The sequence below is a fragment of the Natator depressus genome, chromosome 26, assembly GCF_965152275.1.
Source record: "Natator depressus isolate rNatDep1 chromosome 26, rNatDep2.hap1, whole genome shotgun sequence".
Taxonomy (NCBI): domain Eukaryota; kingdom Metazoa; phylum Chordata; order Testudines; family Cheloniidae; genus Natator; species Natator depressus.
The window spans coordinates 1,332,879-1,352,688 of NC_134259.1; the positions used below are offsets into that span (position 1 = coordinate 1,332,879).

At 47.7% G+C, this 19,810-nt stretch overlaps 2 protein-coding genes across 2 annotated transcripts in view; both read right to left on the reverse strand.

Annotated features, from left to right (window-relative positions):
* LOC141978276 (disintegrin and metalloproteinase domain-containing protein 18-like) overlaps nt 1–4,945 on the reverse strand; it is a 45,347-nt gene extending 40,402 nt beyond the window's left edge. Inside the window, exons 1-5 of the mRNA XM_074940266.1 lie at nt 4,851–4,945; nt 4,689–4,743; nt 2,845–2,921; nt 2,526–2,703; nt 844–909 (exon numbers count right to left, since the gene is read on the reverse strand). Coding sequence (XP_074796367.1) covers nt 844–909; nt 2,526–2,703; nt 2,845–2,921; nt 4,689–4,743; nt 4,851–4,852 — 378 coding nt within the window. The 5' untranslated portion in view covers nt 4,853–4,945. The remainder of the gene's footprint in view (nt 1–843; nt 910–2,525; nt 2,704–2,844; nt 2,922–4,688; nt 4,744–4,850) is intronic.
* Nucleotides 4,946–5,328: 383 nt separating this feature from the next.
* Nucleotides 5,329–19,810, reverse strand: part of LOC141978051 (disintegrin and metalloproteinase domain-containing protein 18-like) — a 44,033-nt gene continuing 29,551 nt past the window's right edge. The window contains exons 18-22 of the mRNA XM_074939896.1: nt 19,010–19,127; nt 16,152–16,314; nt 14,741–14,773; nt 7,121–7,188; nt 5,329–5,402 (exon numbers count right to left, since the gene is read on the reverse strand). Of these exons, the coding sequence (XP_074795997.1) occupies nt 5,329–5,402; nt 7,121–7,188; nt 14,741–14,773; nt 16,152–16,314; nt 19,010–19,127 (456 nt within the window). The remainder of the gene's footprint in view (nt 5,403–7,120; nt 7,189–14,740; nt 14,774–16,151; nt 16,315–19,009; nt 19,128–19,810) is intronic.

Here is a 19,810-nt window from a genome sequence, read left to right on the forward strand (position 1 = left end):
GTATGGCGTCCGCACAGGTAACTCAGGAAAAAAGGCGCGAAACGATTGTCTGCCCTTGCTTTCACGGAGGGAGGGAGGGAGGGAAGGGGGGACTGACGATATGTACCCAGAACCACCCGCGACAATGTTTCAGCCCCATCAGGCATTGGGATCTCAACCCAGAATTCCAATGGGCAGCGGAGACTGCGGGAACTGTGGGATAGCTACCCACAGTGCAATGCTCTGGAAGTCGACTCTAGCCTCGGTACTGTGGAAGCACTCCGCCGAGTTAATGCACTTAATGCACTTCTGTGGGGGGACACATACTCGAATATATAAAACCGATTTCTAAAAAACCGACTTCTATAAATTCGACCTTATTCCGTAGTGTAGACATACCCAAAGACTGCTTCCCTCTCCCTTACACAAGGAAGAGAGGCAGGTAAATATTTTCCTTTGTTTGGATTGTTTTGTATCCCCTGAAAAGGGATGGACTCACTAAAGGCACAGCCAGAAGGCTGTACCCATACCCCAGAACCAGACCACAGGGCTGGGGCTGCCCAGAGAACAATATAGGAGTTAAGTGAGGTGCCTGCTCTCTCTGCAAGGGGGCAATCTTGGGACATTAACCTTAGACAGTCAGAAATATGCATCAATTTTTGAACCTGCCATAGGATTAATCAAAATGCTTAAGACATCAGTGGGGGTAAGAGAGAACCCACATCTACATTTTGGAAAGTGTGCATGCTCCTACTATGTGCTGTAGAGACAGAGAGGAAGTTTCTAGAGCTGGAATCAGCTTTTGCAATAAAAATTAAGACAATACCACAGGAAAATATAAATGATTAATTAGTTTAGACTTACCAGAGCCTTGTCCAAAATCACATGCATTTCCAGATATCTGGAGTACCTGATGAAACTCTGTTTTGACTTAAGGAAAAAAGTATATTAAGGAATTACTTCTACATTATATCTCTTGTGCGCATTGGTAGCAGTGTGAATGAGACACAGAGAGCAGAAGTCAGAAAATAAGATAGAGTGAATGGCCAAGCTTAAATTAGTGCTATTCAGAAACAATTAAATCAATCTGTGGAAATAGCCCTGGACTTCTGAGAAGTCACAAATTAAGGAATGTACAAGATTCTAAAATCATCAACAGAGTTGGACTTCTCTTAGTTACTAGAATTTAAAAAAAGGAGAACAGTAATGGGAAAAATTAAATTAATAAGTGATCTCACAGCTGAGAATCCCTTTGACAATGACATTCACTCTCCACTATTAGCAAAACCTCTGAACCAAAGTTGCGGAAGCAACATGTACAGCTGGTTCAGACCAGCCAAAATCTATCACAGACTCTAGAAAAGTGAAAAATCTGACATTTTGGAGCCAAATTTGTTCAGTCAAAGATTACTTGAACTGGTCCCCGCTGCCCAAAGGAAAAATTATGTGAGGTCAAGACCGCAAACTCTAAACATCTGTGCGGAATCTACACATCCCATCTGGCCTCGATCCATATTTTGACCTTTGAATGCCGCCAAAACTCTCTCTCTGGTGGGATAGTTAGGTGTCCTGCCATGCATACTGCACTGGCAAGTCACTGGCACCACCACCATTTAATTTCTCACCTTAGTTCCCAATTTGACCTAGTAATTTGGATCAGCACAAAGTCTGAAGAGATAAAGCTATTTGTTCTCTGAGGGCATGGCTGAAAACCCTTCTCCTAACCAGTCGTGTAGGGGCATTGATGTTGAGAAGTGAAAGTGGGAGACAGAGATCCAAAAATATCAAAGGAGACTGTCTACATATGTATGTGTACTTAGACTCACACTTTATATCTAGAACTACCAATTTTCAGGTGCCCAGAGCTATGTCAGGTGCTGAATAGAGTGAGGATCCAGGGAGGATATTTAGGAGTCTAAAGGACTGGTCCCCCCTGCCCAAAGGAAAAATTAGGAGTGCTGTCCCACTGGTTGTTATTGGGCTTTTGTGCCAAAAGCCCTCCCCATCGAGATGGGAATGTCCCCTTTAGTAATATTACATCTCTGAGCAAGGTGGTGACATAGGACATCATGATCTCTCAAACCAGTTCAGGGCACTGGATCACATTCCCACAAGCATCCAAGAATCACTGCTTCCCAGCTACATTCTTTCCTAATAAAGTAATGGCTTCTTCTTGCCGTAGAGCAGCCCCATGCTTCAATCCACGGTCCAGGAAGATAATGTGTGTTGCCACAATGCCCAACCAGAAGAGGCAAAAGACTGTTCTTACCACAACTGAGTTGTCCAATGTCTAAGTATCAGACATACTGAATAAACCAAAATTACCACCGTGTAATAGCTTTGCCTTGTCTTTCAGACAAAACACAAACTGACAAATTCTGCCCTCGGTAACATCCTCACAACCCCACACACTTTACTGAGGATGTACAAGTGTAACTGAGAAAAGAATTTGGCTAAAAATACTGAGGGTAGAGATTGTAAAGTAGATCAGATACTAACCTATGAAACATTTTCTCAGCAAAGCAAACAAACCAGAAAGCACCTACTTTTATTCCTGTATCCAGCTTCCGTGTCATCCCTTCACTCCATATAACAGAATCATTTTCTACAAAAAGCAGACTCTCGATGTTTTCATTCCATATTTGATAAACGAGATGCTGAAATCCAGGTGTAGAGTCCAAAGGTTCAATTCCATAGCTGACATTCTTTAACTGCAGTATCCCTCTGAAAAAGCCAAAATTATGTGAAGCTATAACATAGTTTGAATGAAACCACAGTCAGTCTGAAAAGCAACAGATACTGTAAATACAAAAACACCTTCTGAATTATTTAATTTCTGTATTTAAATAAAAGTGATGCTATTACCTAAGTCCAGAACAGGTGCTGAGTGTCACAACTGAATTTGGAAAACCTGCAATATATCCTTTGTAGAAACAATCACGCTAGAAAAATAATTAAAGAAAAATTAATGGCTTACTCATCAGTAAGGGGAGTTCACCAGCCAAGAGCTGGAAATCATTTCAGTATTGAAATGTTGAGGAAGTGCACATCGATAATTATTTAGGCTGTGCTGTCACTCTAATTTTAAAGGACATGCTCCCAATGAAAAGATTCAAAGTATATGGGGACAAGGGGACCACAGTCTATAAATGTGAGTAGATACGAGTGAATTGTAAAACTCTAAATGATCAACTTTTCTGTCTTTGTACACCTCTCAGGGCTAAATTAACTTTTGTGGACCCCTCCCCGCACTCAGCCCATGCTCTGCTCCGAGGCTGTGCCCCTGCTCTGCATCTTCCCTCAAGGCCCCGCCCACCCCTCAAACAGAGAGGGGAGGGAGCAGAAAAGAGGGGGGGCAGAGAGGAACAAGCAGTGGGTAGGGGTGGGGCGGAGAAGAACAAGCGGTGGGAGGGGTCTTGCGGGGGAAGAGGCTGAGTGGGAGCGGAGCCTAGGGGTGGAGCACAAACAGAGTCGGGGGCAGGGCCCCAGTCCAGGCACCAGGGCCCCTTCTGAATGTGAGCCTGATGCCAGGGTGCCACTGTAAACCCAGTACTGTTCCCTCTACTGCAGGGGTCTCCAACGTGGTGCCCCAAGAAAGGTTGGGGACCACTGCTCTACTGAACTGCACTCTTCGGGAACTATTCTCTATTTATCTTAGGTACTTATATGGCCTCCATCACCATAGTATCTGAGCACCTCAATGTATTTATCTTCGTGGCACTCATGTAGGGTGACCAGATGTACTGACTTTATAGGGACAGTCCCGATATTCGGGGCTTTGCCTTATATAGGCGCCTATTATCCCCCACCCCATCCTGATTTTTCACACTAGCTATCTGATCACCCTACACTCATGTGAGGTAAGGAAATTCTATTATCCTCATTTTACAGATGGAGAATTGAGGCACAGAGAAACTAAGTAACCTGCCCAAAGCCACACATGAAGCCTGTGCTGAGGAGAGACTTGAAACTGGTCTGCCAAGTCCTAGACTAGCGCCCTCATCATTGGACCACCCTTCCTCTCCAATATTCCAGTACTATGAGCAAGTACTTTGAGAAGGTACTGTTAGCCTGTTGATAAAATTAAAGAGAAAACCTTAGGGTGCATCGCTCTTCTGAAACTAGCATCTGCCATTGCCATTAACTGCAGATTAAATCCTACTTTGGGGATCTGGGGAGAGCAGTTTATGGATAATAAGCTAATGTTATCTATAGTGAAATGCTCAGGATTGTAAGAAACCCATATTTCTTTTACATCTATGTTTTTCTTTTGATATTACATACAATTGAGATCTTCACAATTATGCTATTGATTTTTTGAGTTTCAAAAATGTTCACAGCACTGGCATAACTCCACTCCAACTAACTTTAATGGGAACAAAGTTAGGTCAACACCAACATCTTTAGAAAATCCCACTCTAAAACTCTTTGATAGTGCCTTTACCACAGATGCTTTCTTGATAAGGCTGTTCATTTAATACAGTTCTAAATTTGAAAATAATAATCTTAGTAATTCTAATGGATATTTGCACCTTTCATTGAAGAAGCTCATACCAGGATTAGCAATAAATAAGAAAAGTCTAAGGTACTTTCCAACAGGAGAGTCATTTTAATACTTAAAAATACAAGTAAAATCCCCAGAGAGTATTTCTAACAGCAAGTCTATTTTGAAAAAGCAAAACCTGCAAGACACAGTAAATAAATCTTACCTTAATATGTGGGAAATCAGAATGAACAGACCCCTCTTGGCTGTAAGTATACACCCTGAAATTATTGGGTAAAAAAACTCTATTAAAAAAAAAAAAGAAAAGAAAAAAGTTTGAATTCCAAAATAAGTATTATACATTCCTGAAAAATTAAAGAGCACTCACATTTATTTCAGCATGCTGCAATGATTTTTTCCACCCTTTAGTTCAGTTTCTTGAGTGATAATTTAATGTTTTATGTTTTCTTTCCGATTGGAAAATTGTTGAGTTACATGGGGTGACAGTAATGTTCAGCCTTCAAGGTACACAGCTACAAACCCTTTTGAGGATTCTAAGTTCTTTTCTTGTTTGCCAGTCAGCTTCTCAATCTTCTCCTTAAGTCTTGAAACTCAAGGATCTGTGACAGTATTTCCTACTGAAGAATCTTAGATTCACCAATTGTCAGTGCAAACTAATAAGAATAACAGGCTAAAGCAACAAGATGGAGAAGTATAAGTTTGGACTCTTACAGACAAAGAATAATAACTAAAGACTGGAACACAAAGGGAAGTTAAAAACAAGTCATCCAATACCTGACAGGATTTATTAGAAACATTTATAGTAACAGATCACACAGTACCCAGCCAAAGGGTGAGGAAGAAAGTCAATAACTTACTGTTGCTTCAGGAGAAGGGTATATGACCTCTCTTCTATTGTAATGACATAGGACACCTGATTCTAATGCATCCAGAATGACAGAGAAAAAGAGATTTACTAACACAGTATTTTAACTGGCTCAATAATTCTGCATTTACTAAACATGAACATAAATTTAAAGTGCTCGATGAAGAAGTACACTGCAAGTGTTTCTCAAGAGAAATGGACAAATTGAGATTAAAATACACCAGACCAGGGTTGGCCCCTCTTGACATCTACCAAAATGTATTGTGTTGTGCTCTTCCAAAGCTCTACGCAGTGCAGAGTGACTCAATATTTGATTTCTTAAACTGAACCATATGTTCCTTTCAAAAGCTCCTTGTCTATAAGCAACCACAGCTAAGGAGGAGGAGAAAATGTAGTTACAATCAATAAGCTGTGTGAAATCCTGCTCCAATTACCACAGGGGACAAAGTCATATATGAGAGTACACTATATAATTTACAGGAATATTGTATGTGGCAATATAGTTTCTATACAAAGGGATACAGCATGGAAAGTTATTTTCATGGAAGCCAAATAATTATACTGATTGTGCAAGTGAGCACAAACCCACCAGGGTTCATAATATCATGATGTACAGCTATCACAAAAGTGACTGTAAAACCATTTAAAAATAATTAAATACACTCATCAATAAAAATTATTAGATTTTAAAAGACAAGTAACATTATGTGCAAATTATTTACATAAGAATTACCATAACGGTTGAGACCAGTTGTAGTCTAGTCTATTATCCTATCTCCAGTAATAGCCTGTACCAGATATGTCAAAGGCAGGTACAAGAAGTATAGTGGACCATTATGGAATAACCTGCTCATAAATTAAGTTTATTCCTAGCCCCCTTTCATTAGTGTTTGGATTATACCCTGAATAAGGAGGGTTTATATCCCTTATAAAAATTATGTTATCCAACAAAACTTTTGTTTCCTTTTAGCAGTCACACATATGTTGCCTTTCATTTCCACTGAATATTTCATTGTGCTTACTCTTATTTTATACATATCATCATCATGTCCCCTCTTGTTCATCTTCCTTCTCAACTGAACTCTCCTAATCTCTCCTCATACAGAAATTTTCCCATGTATCGAATTGTTTTGTTGCCCAACTCTGGACCTCTTCTATTTCTGTAACATTTTTCAGAAACAAGGTGTCTAGAACTGAATACAATATTCCAGGAGAGAGTGTGATATCAGTTTGTGTAATTGGCTAATAGTTTCAGCATTATTTCTATCCCATTATTAATATACACTTTATTTGTTTTTTTGACTGGAGCTGCACTCTGAGCAAATGATTTCAATGAGGTATTCACAATGAACCACCGGGATCTTTCTCCTGTGACATTACATTAATTTAAAACACTTCAATACATGCAAATAGTTTAAATTATTCGTTCATTGAGCATTACTTTGCATTTGACAAGACTAAGACTGCCAGTACATTTCAAGCCGATACCTGTAAGATTTTGGAATCTGAAACTTTTAAAAAAATGTTGTTCAAGAGATTTGCAGCTCCCCTTTAAATCTAAAGGTTTAAATGCTCAAGCACTTGGCCATATCTAGCTTAGTATATCAAGATGTTTGACTGTACAATATTTCATGATGGTACACAGAAATTATAAAAGCCACAAGAATTTGTGCATGGAAGGATTTCTAGTTGTACCTTCAGCTAAGCAAAATTATTATATTCCAGTCCATAATTTTTTAATAATTAAATTTCTTAATTGTAAGCACTAGTACCCGATTTCCATTTTGATTTGATGTCATTGACCATGGAACCATGATTTGTATAAATGTTCGTTGAGAACCTAGAGAAGAAAAAATCTTCACAAACTATATTTATTAATATTCCCCCTGTCATACATCACCCTTCACTATCTGCCTAAACTGTTCCTTCCTATCTATCCTCCCGTTTCAATCACCAACCATGGCTTCCTCTCCATTTCTGAATGCATTATAAAACTGCCATCTTGGCGTTTGGCATGCTTGACTAACTCTCTCTTCAATCTGCTCTGTGTCCACACCCACCTTATTCCCCATATAAACGCACACTACTCCCCTAATCTTGGCTTCCTCTCTTTCTGCTTCATTCAGCGGACTGGAGGAAGCGCTTTTACGCTCTTTTGTTTTTGCTGCCTGTTTACCAGGCACTTTCTCCCTCTGAGCCAGTCAAGTTTCTTCTTCAAATGCAGGTTTAAAACTTTTCCCTTCACCTAGCTAAATGCCTTGCTCCCTTCCTTGAATTTGTGTCCAATGTGAAATTGTTTTATCAATGCCCTGATTTCTAGCTCTCCCCTTTTCTGCAGGCCCTCGGCTCATCATGCCCTGTCTCACTGTCCCCAGTTCTACAGTGTCACCTCCCTTAAGGCCTGTTGCTCTACACTGCTTGGAGATATGCAACACAAAATATCTTTCTGGAACACATAATGATGAACCCTGGGTGAGAGAACAAAATCTGCCAGGGCCTGGGACCCACAGGACTCCCTGAGTACCAGTAATTTACCTCAGAAGCCTGGCTCTCCACCAAGCCCCTCCCTTCTTCTCTTAGCTGGAGGGTCAGGGATAGGGGAGCTGTAGGAGGGACAGCAGAGGGCTTCTCAGTGCGGAGGGTGGCTCTTGAGGGAGCAGTGACACGGGGACAGAGTTGATGTTTCTGGGGGTGAAGCGGCATGGAGATGTCTGTCTCCAGGAAGCCAGTGAGATCAGGAGAGCTCTCGCAGCACCCACCCATATCGAATGACACGGGGGGGGGGGGGGGGCGTTTATCCCTGAAGCAGGGGCAGTTGCCAGAAGACCATGCAGTGAAATGGGGATCTCTCTCCCTGGAAGGAGGGGGCAGTGATACAGGGTAGGTCTCTGCAATGCAGGAGAATTGGCATGGGGGAGTCTTTCTCCTTGAGTGGGGGGGGGGAAGTCTCTCCCAGGGGGTCAGTGATGGGGTGTGCCTCCAAGGGGGGGGGCAGTAACATGGGGGTCTCTCCAGGGGATTATTGATGGGGGCAGTGACATGGGGGGTCTCTCCTGGGGGGATGTGACAAGGGGGGGGTCTCACCTGACAGGGGCAGTAATATAAGGGGTGTCTCCTTGGCAGGGGGGCAGTGACATGGGGGGGGTCTCTCCTGGGGGGATGTCTCCCTGGCAGGGGGAGACTGATGGGGGCAGTAACATGAGGGGTGTTTCCCTGGCAGGGGGACAGTGACATGGGGGGGGTCTCTCCTGGGGGGATGTGACAAGGGGGGGGTGTCTCCCTGGCAGGGGGAGAGTGATGGGGGCAGTAACATGAGGGGTGTTTTCCTGGCAGGGGGACAGTGACATGGGGGGGTCTCTCCTGGGAGGGATGTGACAAGGGGGGGTCTCACCTGACGGGGGCAGTAATATAAGGGGTGTCTCCCTGGTGGGAGGGGGAGTTAAATGGGGGGGTCTCTCCCTGGGGGGCAGTGGCATGAGCCATGTCTCCCAGAGGGGCAGGGGCAGTGACAAGGGATCTCTCCCTGGTGGGGAGGCAGTGACATGGGGGTCTCTCCCGGGGATGTGACAAGGGGTGGGGGTGTCTCTCCCAGGGAGGCAGTGACATGAGCCATGCCTCCTGGAGGGGTGGGGGGCAGTGACATGAGGGGGTCTCTCCCTGGGGGGCAGTGACATAAGGGGGAGGGTCTCCCGGAGGGATGGGGGGCAGTGACATGAGGGGGTCTCTCCCTGGCGGGGGGGGGGGTGACATGGGAGGTCTCTCCCTGGGGGGTAGTGACTGGGGGGGGGTCTCCCGGAGAGATGGGGGGCAGTGACATGAGGGGGTCTCTCCCTGGGGGGCAGTGACATAAGGGGGAGGGTCTCCCGGAGGGGTGGGGGGCAGTGACATGAGGGGGTCTCTCCCTGGCGGGGGGGGGGGGTGACATGGGAGGTCTCTCCCTGGGGGGCAGTGATGGGGGGGGTCTCCCGGAGGAGCGGGGGGCAGTGACTGGGGGGTCGCTCTCTAGCAGGGGCCAGTGACGGGGGGGTCCCGTAGGGCGGGGGGCAGTGACGGGGGGGTCTCTCCCTGGGGGGCAGTGACGGGGGGGTCTCCCGGAGGGGTGAGGGGGAGTGACATGAGGGGGTCTCTCCCTGGCGGGGGGGGTGACATGGGAGGTCTCTCCCTGGGGGGCAGTGATGGGGGGGGTCTCCCGGAGGGATGGGGGGTAGTGACATGAGGGGTCTCTCCCTGACGGGGGGGGGTGGGGTGACATGGGAGGTCTCTCCCTGGGGGGCAGTGACGGGGGTGGTCTCCCGGAGGAGCGGGGGGCAGTGACTGGGGGGTCGCTCTCTAGCAGGGGCCAGTGACCGGGGGGTCCCGTAGGGCGGGGGGCAGTGACGGGGGGGGTCTCCCGGAGGGATGGGGGGCAGTGACATGAGGGGGTCTCTGCCTGGCGGGGAGGGGGGTGGGGTGACATGGGAGGTCTCTCCCTGGGGGGCAGTGACTGGGGGGGGTCTCCCGGAGGGATGGGGGGCAGTGACTTGAGGGGGTCTCTCCCTAGCAGGGGGGGTGGGGTGACATGGGAGGTCTCTCCCTGGGGGGCAGTGACGGGGGGGTCTCCCGGAGGGATGGGGGGCAGTGACATGAGGGGGTCTCTCCCTGGCGGGGGGGGGTGACATGGGAGGTCTCTCCCTGGGGGGCAGTGACTGGGGGGGGTCTCCCGGAGGGATGGGGGACAGTGACATGAGGGGGTCTCTCCCTGGCGGGGGGGGTGGGGTGACATGGGAGGTCTCTCCCCGGGGGGCAGTCACGGGGGGGTCCCGTAGGGCGGAGGGCAGTGACGGGGGGGGGGTCTCCCGGAGGGATGGGGGGCGGTGACATCAGGGGGTCTCTGCCTGGCGGGGGGGGGTGACATGGGAGGTCTCTCCCTGGGGGGCAGTGACGGGGGGGTCCCGTAGGGCGGGGGGCAGTGACGGGGGGGGTCTCACCCAGCGCCGCGAGGAGCCGGGCCAGGAGCAGCGCCAGCACGGGTCCCATGGCGCGGGGCCGGCGGCGCCGGTTGGAGCCGGGAACGGTCGGGCGGTGACACGGCCCCGGGGCCTCGAGCCCGCGGGCAGCGCGTGACGGAGACGGAGACCGAGACCCCCCCGCCCCGCCCCCCCATACCCCCGCAGCGGAAGGGGAGGACAGTCGGGGTCGTGTGGGAGCAGTGTCGAGGGTTGTTGGGGCAGGGTGGGAGGTGGGGACTGGGGGTGTTGGGAAATGGGGCAGTGTGGGAGGTGGGGGCAGTGTGGAGGGGTGTTGGGGGCCATGTGGGGAGGGGACTGTGGGGTTGTGGGGAGGTGTGGGGCAGTGTGGAGGGGTGTTGGGGCAGTGTGGGAGGTGGAGACTGGGGGTGTTGGGAAATGGGGCAGTGTGGGAGGTGGGGGCAGTGTGGAGGGGTGTGGGGGGCCATGTGGGGAGGGGGCTGTGGGGTTGTTGGGAGTTGTGGGGCAGTGTGGAGGGGTGTTGGGAGGTGGGGGCAGTGTGGAGGGGTGTTGGGGGCCATGTGGGGAGGGGACTGTGGGGTTGTGGGGAGGTGTGGGGCAGTGTGGAGGGGTGTCGGGGCAGGGTGGGAGGTGGAGACTCGGGTGTTGGGAAATGGGGCAGTGTGGGAGGTGGGGGCACTGTGGAGGGGTGTTGGGGGCCATGTGGGGAGGGGACTGTGGGGTTGTGGGGAGGTGTGGGGCAGTGTGGAGGGGTGTTGGGGGCCATGTGGGGAGGGGACTGTGGGGTTGTTGGGAGGTGTGGGGCAATGTGGAGGGGTGTTGGGGCAGGGTGGGAGGTGGAGACTGGGGGTGTTGGGAAACGGGGCAGTGTGGGAGGTGGGGGCACTGTGGAGGGGTGTTGGGGGCCATGTGGGGAGGGGACTGTGGGGTTGTTGGGAGTTGTGGGGCAGTGTGGAGGGGTGTTGGGAGGTGGGGGCAATGTGGATGGGTGTCGGGGCAGTGTGGGAGGTGGAGACTGGGGGTGTTGGGAAATGGGGCAGTGTGGGAGGTGGGGGCAGTGTGGAGGAGTGTTGGGGGCCATGTGGGGAGGGGACTGTGGGGTTGTGGGAGGTGTGGGGCAGTGTGGAGGGGTGTCTGGGCAGGGTGGGAGGTGGAGACTGGGGGTGTTGGGAAATGGGGCAGTGTGGGAGGTGGGGGCACTGTGGAGGGGTGTTGGGGGCCATGTGGGGAGGGGACAGTGGGGTTGTTGGGAGGTGTGGGGCAGTGTGGAGAGGTGTCGGGGCAGTGTGGGAGGTGGAGACTGGGGGTGTTGGGAAATGGGGCAGTGTGGGAGGTGGGGGCAGTGTGGAGGGGTGTGGGGGGCCATGTGGGGAGGGGGCTGTGGGGTTGTTGGGAGTTGTGGGGCAGTGTGGAGGGTTGTTGGGAGGTGGGGGCAGTGTGGAGGGGTGTTGGGGGCCATGTGGGGAGGGGACTGTGGGGTTGTTGGGAGGTGTGGGGCAGTGTGGAGGGGTGTTGGGAGGTGGGGGCACTGTGGAGGGGTGTTGGGGGCCATGTGGGGAGGGGACTGTGGGGTTGTTGGGAGGTGTGGGGCAGTGTGGAGGGGTGTTGGGAGCCATGTGGGTAGGGGACTGTGGGGTTGTTGGGAGTTGTGGGGCAGTGTGGAGGGGTGTTGGGAGGTGGGGGCACTGTGGAGGGGTGTTGGGGGCCATGTGGGGAGGGGACTGTGGGGTTGTTGGGAGGTGTGGGGCAGTGTGGAGGGGTGTCGGGGCAGGGTGGGAGGTGGAGACTGGGGGTGTTGGGAAATGGGGCAGTGTGGGAGGTGGGGGCAGTGTGGAGGGGTGTTGGGGGCCATGTGGGGAGGAGACTGTGGGGTTGTGGGGAGGTGTGGGGCAATGTGGAGGGGTGTTGGGGCAGGGTGGGAGGTGGAGACTGGGGGTGTTGGGAAATGGGGCAGTGTGGGAGGTGGGGGCACTGTGGAGGGGTGTTGGGGGCCATGTGGGGAGGGGAATGTGGGGTTGTTGGGAGGTGTAGGGCAATGTGGAGGGGTGTTGGGGCAGGGTGGGAGGTGGGGACTGGGGGTGTCGGGAAATGGGGCAGTGTGGGAGGTGGGGGCACTGTGGAGGGGTGTTGGGGGCCATGTGGGGAGGGGACAGTGGGGTTGTTGGGAGGTGTGGGGCAATGTGGAGGGGTGTTGGGGCAGGGTGGGAGGTGGAGACTGGGGGTGTTGGGAAATGGGGCAGTGTGGGAGGTGGGGGCAGTGTGGAGGGGTGTGGGGGGCCATGTGGGGAGGGGGCTGTGGGGTTGTTGGGAGTTGTGGGGCAGTGTGGAGGGTTGTTGGGAGGTGGGGGCAGTGTGGAGGGGTGTTGGGGCAGGGTGGGAGGTGGGGACTGGGGGTGTTGGGAAATGGGGCAGTGTGGGAGGTGGGGGCACTGTGGAGGGGTGTTGGGGGCCATGTGGGGAGGGGACAGTGGGGTTGTTGGGAGGTGTGGGGCAATGTGGAGGGGTGTTGGGGCAGGGTGGGAGGTGGAGACTGGGGGTGTTGGGAAATGGGGCAGTGTGGGAGGTGGGGGCAGTGTGGAGGGGTGTTGGGGGCCATGTGGGGAGGGGGCGGTGGGGTTGTTGGGAGTTGTGGGGCAGTGTGGAGGGGTGTTGGGAGGTGGGGGCACTGTGGAGGGGTGTTGGGGGCCATGTGGGGAGGGGACAGTGGGGTTGTTGGGAGGTGTGGGGCAATGTGGAGGGGTGTTGGGGCAGGGTGGGAGGTGGAGACTGGGGGTGTTGGGAAATGGGGCAGTGTGGGAGGTGGGGGCAGTGTGGAGGGGTGTTGGGGGCCATGTGGGGAGGGGGCGGTGGGGTTGTTGGGAGTTGTGGGGCAGTGTGGAGGGGTGTTGGGAGGTGGGGGCACTGTGGAGGGGTGTTGGGGGCCATGTGGGGAGGGGACAGTGGGGTTGTTGGGAGGTGTGGGGCAATGTGGAGGGGTGTTGGGGCAGGGTGGGAGGTGGAGACTGGGGGTGTTGGGAAATGGGGCAGTGTGGGAGGTGGGGGCAGTGTGGAGGGGTGTGGGGGGCCATGTGGGGAGGGGGCTGTGGGGTTGTTGGGAGTTGTGGGGCAGTGTGGAGGGGTGTTGGGAGGTGGGGGCAGTGTGGAGGGGTGTTGGGGCAGGGTGGGAGGTGGGGACTGGGGGTGTTGGGAAATGGGGCAGTGTGGGAGGTGGGGGCACTGTGGAGGGGTGTTGGGGGCCATGTGGGGAGGGGGCGGTGGGGTTGTTGGGAGGTGTGGGGCAGTGTGGAGGGGTGTCGGGGCAGGGTGGGAGGTGGAGACTGGGGGTGTTGGGAAATGGGGCAGTGTGGGAGGTGGGGGCAGTGTGGAGGGGTTTTGGGGGCCATGTGGGGAGGGGTGTTGGGAGGTGGGGGCACTGTCGAGGGGTGTTGAGGGTCATGTGGGGAGGGGACTGTGGGGCAGTGTGAAAGCGTGTTGGGAGGTGGGGACACTGTGGAGGGGCGTTGGGGGCAGTATGGGAGGTGGAGACTGGGGGGGGGGTTGGGAGGCGTGGGGCAGCATCAGGGGTGTCTGTGTTGGGATGCCAAGTGCTAACACATGCATCTCTCCCATTATGTTGGCAAATCTGTCACACATCCACCCTCTGTGCAGTGCATGTGGGAAGGAGAACACACCGGGAGCTACCTGAAGGCACGAACCACACTCCACTTTATGGTCAAGCGAGATTTTATTCACCAAAAGCAAACAGCTTATAAAATACGTCACTGCAGCTATAATCTAGTCTCATTTTTTCTTCCCCAGGAACCAGGACCTCAGCCTTCTTTTCCTAGCTTCGGTTTATGCCTGGTCCATTTTAGTCTTCAGGTCTCTGCCAGCTGTTGCTCTTTACCTACATACTGTGGCAGAAAAGCAGAGGGTGGGGGAAGGGAACAGTCATATCACTGCATATAGCAACAACAAGTAAATAGAACAACCAGGCCAGACTCTTCAAAAGGGAATTTTTGTTTGTTTGTTATGTTTATGCATTTCCTTAATGTGTCTAGTTTAGCATTAGGAGCACAAATAATTTTAACAAAATGGACTTGATCAAATACACTGCATGCCACTGATTATTTATAAAAATATGCAACCATAACATTATGAGGTTTATATTTTTCACCAATACAAATATAATTATGGATATTCCAGAGCAGACGTTTAGAAAAACCTACTGCATAATGAGTAGATCGTATTTTGAAGAATAAACTGGTGTGTATTGAAACGACACCACTTCTGACCAGCTTTCTCGGAGAATCTGTGTTTTATCCTCTTTCCTGAACTGTGCTTAACACAATAGGATCCAACCCTGATTACGGTCTTGGAGTACTTGTGTAGTACTTGTGTAAATGGTAAGTGAGAGAGAGAGTGTGCTACATATTTGAAACTTACCTTCGATTATCTGGCAGGCTCAAGTCTTCTGATCTAGATTTAGATTGTTAAAAAATGAGAGAGAAGATTATTTAAAACGAATTAAATGCTTCACAGTCTCGAAACTACAGAGTGTATTCAATTCTGTCTCTTTAAAATTCCAGCAATTCAGAAGAGAATTTCTTGGTATCAAAGGTAAATTCTACTGACGAATACAGAGTTCCTATAAAATACATTATTTTCCTGCAGGACAGGAAGACTTTTAAAGTGCAATTTCTGTAAAAAAAATATTTATTATGAAAATGCCATATATTGATTTTGGCCCCTGTCCTGCATCAGGTTCCACTCGTGCAAATCCCTTTGTCCATGACTTACATGTAGCCTTGGCAGAATTAAATTTTTATTTTTTTATAACTCTGATGGATAATATCAATGTTTACTTTTATCTATTTAAATGTTCACAGTTGTGCAATATTATGGGTTTTAAGAATTTTTTTCAATCTGAATTCATTTACATTTTCACAGTTGTAGAAAGTTATGGTGGAGGTCAGGCGATAATTATTTAATGACAGCAGACACTGAGATTCAATAATTTCAAACTTTCTGACCATTAAAACAAATTGTCAACATCACATATCAAAACAGCCAAATTAAATACCTTTGAATCACAGTCTAAACTTCTCAATCATTTTCCTTACTTTGCCTAGGGGCAAATGTTGATTACCATTGATGGAAATTTTTGTTGTTGTTGTTTGGTGTGTGTTTGGTGAAACTGACATTTACTGACACCAATGGAAATCTCATCCTTCCAAGCCTATTTAGATGGGACTGAAACGGAGGCACAGGCACAAGGGCCCAAGCCAGTAGATTGAGAGACACAGTTTGGCTCCATCTTTCTAAGACTAATTTGCACATCTCTCTCTTTCTTCATACAATTTAAATGCCCATAGTTGGTCTCCTACAGTGTTCTTCACATTTCCACTTAGACTGGTGGATTTTGGTTGCCTTTCAAGTTTTTTAGTTTTCACTGGCATATGGAGCCACAGTTGTATGTATCTTAAATATTTAATTTCTCCCTTTTCCGTTGTGATTTTCCCCAGTATTACTGAATTCAAACCAATTTTCTTTAACTCCTTTTACACAGCTACAAGCCTGGCTTTCTGAAATCAGTTTTTTCTGATACTGTCTTTTCTACTGCAACAGCGTATTTTAGCATAGCGTGTCCATTACTGCCTAGCTCACGTGTATGCTTACGAAACCGTCTCAGAAGTAAAAGCATACCGTTCCCAATGCACACCATTGACTGTACATTCAACCATCTCATATTCATGATCTTGCTCATGAACTCATCACCTCTACCACTGCCTAGAGAGATCCCAGATCTGTAAATGAAGGCTTGGAATTAGTTAATTAGGTAAAAAAAATTATTTACTCATCAGCTTGTGACTCCTCCTCCTCCTTTGAGCAGAATCTATTCAATTCATTCCATTTTACAATCATGATGATAGAACCAACAAGGACAGGCAGAAAGATACAAAAACTTAGCAGCAGCCAATTCTTCAAAGTGTCTTGGGCAGCTCTTTCTAAAACCATATCTAGAAAGGAAAACACATAACAGATTTCACAAGTCCAAGCTGCTCAACTCCCAGCATTCTGTGTCGTTTATAAGGAGAAAGAGAGAGAGAAAGTTATCTGAGATTATAAAAGCATACAGTCCTTTCTAGAATAAAATATTGTTTCCATTTGGTTAAAAAATGAAAATTGTGATAACTTTGTGTACAAGTTTACTCATTTCCTGAATCTTCTTTATAGTCATGGCTTAATAATAAATGAGGGTTACTTACTGGAATGAAGTTCTTGGAGTATATTGCCTCTGCATACCCACAGTCTGTGGCATAAATATTTAGAGCAGTAAAATTGTTGGGACCACATACAACCACCCTCATAGGGTGACCAGATGAAACGGACAAAATATCGGGACACATGGGGGAAGCAAAAAAAAAAAAAAAAAAAAAGCAGCCGGAGCAGTCAAAGCCGCAATATCGAGACAAATGGCGTCCTGACCGCGCATCAGTCGGGACACCGGACAAAGAACTAAAAATCGGGACAGTCCCGATTTTATCAGGACATCTGGTCACCCTACACCCTCAGGACCTAGCATTCAGAACTGAGGTTACTGAAAGTTGACAGACTCACTCGTCCCTTAGTTCCAGTCACACAGTTGTAAGCCTGATTGAAAACTCCAGTGAAGTTGGGTGCATGAGTGTGGATGAGCAGAGGAACTCCAGTAACCTTCCTTTCTTGTTCATGAAATTGCATAGGCACATCCTTGCTCTTGGAAGATTAACATGCAGTTACTACCCAATTAAAAGGGTATGGGGTAGGATCAACTGACTGGAAATTGTAATACTGCTCTCCGTAAAGGGACATCTGACGTAGCTCCCAACTCAAGAAAGTAGCTCATCTTCCAAAAGGCCTGAAATATGTTTCCCTTGCTTTTTTTTATCTTAGATATATCAGGAATATAAAGTCTTCTGTCCCTCTCCCTTGTTTTTGCTGGAAGTTTCACTTGGAGGACCCAGAGCAGTGGATTTGGGAGCTCAGGAGGATGTTGAATAACTAACAAAAGAGCTTTTCTTGTGAATGTTTGTTAGGTGTTTGAAGTAAAGTTTTACATAGTTTGAATAGAGTCACTTCTGACCAGTCAATCATATTTCACTTCCTTTACATCTGTGACATCAAATGTACTTGGTCATCAATAGTGTCTTCTAGTAAAAACAAGGCTGGTAAGATCTGAATTTTTGGCATAAATTAAAAGGAAAAAATCCAAATCAAACAAAGAGCCACCATACACTATCATTCAATTCCAGACCTTCTTTATACATCATAAAGCAGAATTAAGGACACAAGCCCTTTTTTTTTTTTTTTTACCTTTGCAGGTCAACTTTAACACTGAGCTTGTGAAATTTTGACTCCCCATTTGAGACTATATGGTTTAGAAAAAAAAACTGACATAATAATAATACTGCGGTTTAGGTCGAATTCAATAACCATCTTCAGTAAAAGTTTTAGATTCACAGCAGCACCAATTTCTCCTTCTAGACTGAAAGCTCTCTAGTGCAGAGATTATCTTTATTCATGTACCTTGTACAGGGCTGAGCACATTGACAATGCTTAACCAGAAAAGAAAAAGGAAGATGATCTGTAAAATGGGGGATTACCCAGGAAAGCTTGGATATCACAGACCCTCCTCACCACCAACACTGGATTTTTTTTTACCCAGCTTCTGTTTCAGTTTTGGTTGCAAGTTTTAATTCCACACAATTGTATTCCCTAAAGTATTTTTTTTTACTTTCTTTAGACTTAACAGTATTGAAATCAAAGTCATGGATTATGTTTTAAAATTAACTTCAAAACTAAGTGAATATTTGTATTTTGTAGTTTAAATATTTAGGGATCAATTTTAACAATGAAGAAAGAGAGAAAATGATTGTGCTAACTAAAGTGGACAGAGTGCAGGCAGGGATTATGAAAGCTTTTCCATGCAGTCTGATCCTCAGATGACAGATATCTTTCCAGATCTCAGAAACATTGTACAATATGGCTTGAATTGGAGAAACTAGCAGTGTGTTGAGAGAGATGATTCAGAGCCTGGTGTATTAGCCCAGTGTGCCATCTATCTGCCAACAGAGGCTGTGTTTATAAGATAATACAATACTTCAGCATTTTCTCAACACAGACACTATTCTTATTATTTATTTGTATTATGGTAGTACCTATTAATAAGTATAGGTCAGACTCTGCTCTCAGCTGTGTCTGTGTAAATCAGAAATAACTGAGACTAGAATCTGATGCTATGTCATTAAGCAAATGAAGTCTACTAGTATTTATTTATTTATTTGTATTTATTAAAAAACTAACAGAACATATCTGGACACCCTGTGAACCTCAAAAATTCAATAAATTAAAAAAAAATCCCAGCAACCTCAGTAGTAATATAATAATATTTAGTAAGCACATAGCACAAAAAATATACCAAATTCCCCATTTCCTGTATTACAAATGTTTTCTTTTTTCACAAAAATATAGAATTTCAGTTTACAGGTTTTCCTCTTAGCTACCCCCATCATTGGTGGTGTGATTTTGTGGATATTATGATGGTATGCTTATCTAAGATGCCCACCCCCAGAGTATCATATCCCCACTCTTTTTCAGTTAGAGAAGAGTCTCTGAATTCAGGTCAGTGAGATGTAGGGCATTTGATTTACCAGATTTACTTGGATTACTAACCAAAGTCCAAAAATCGAAGCCCACTGTCAACACTTCCCCCCACTGGAGAGCCTTTCGTTTTGCAATCTGGAGGATTCCAGCCAGGATTACAATGACAATGTTTCTTATTGTTGCATACCTGAAAACACAAGGGAATGTAGCAAAATTACTCATTTAGTGAGTTTTCCTCAGAGATTAGTACTGTTGGGTACCTTCTAAGCCAGTGGGTTTCAACCTTTTGTCATTTGTGGACCCCTAGAAAATTTCAAATGGAGGCGCAGAGCCCTCTGGAAATCTTAGACATAGTCTGCGGACTCCAAGGGGACCACGAATCACAGGTTGAAGACTACTGCTCTGAGATTACACTTTTCTTGTCAACCTCCTTGTTCTAGCTAGGCCTGCTATAACTGATCCTGCTCCCACTGATATCAATATGAATTTTGCATTTACTTTAGTGGGATAGGCTCAGGCCCAAATATTACTGAATAGTCTGACACTTCAGAAAATACACCAGACAATGAGCTGAAAATAAGACAGCATCTAACCTCCTGAAAAAGCTGTATAAATATAAAGCACAAACCCCTGTGAGGCAAGTATGCTATACTGTCCTATTCCTTGCACAGAGAGGTGGACTGACTTGCCCAAGGTCAACACCAAGGTAATGGCAAAACTGAAATTAGAACTCAGGGACTTCCTAGTTTTCTCTGCTGTCCTCAATCCACTACACCAGCATGGTTCCTCCCATTGTCTGCAGCCATGTTAATTTTTTTTATAAATCTACACTAATTTGGTCATGTGCAGCTCCCTCCTGTTCAAAGATAC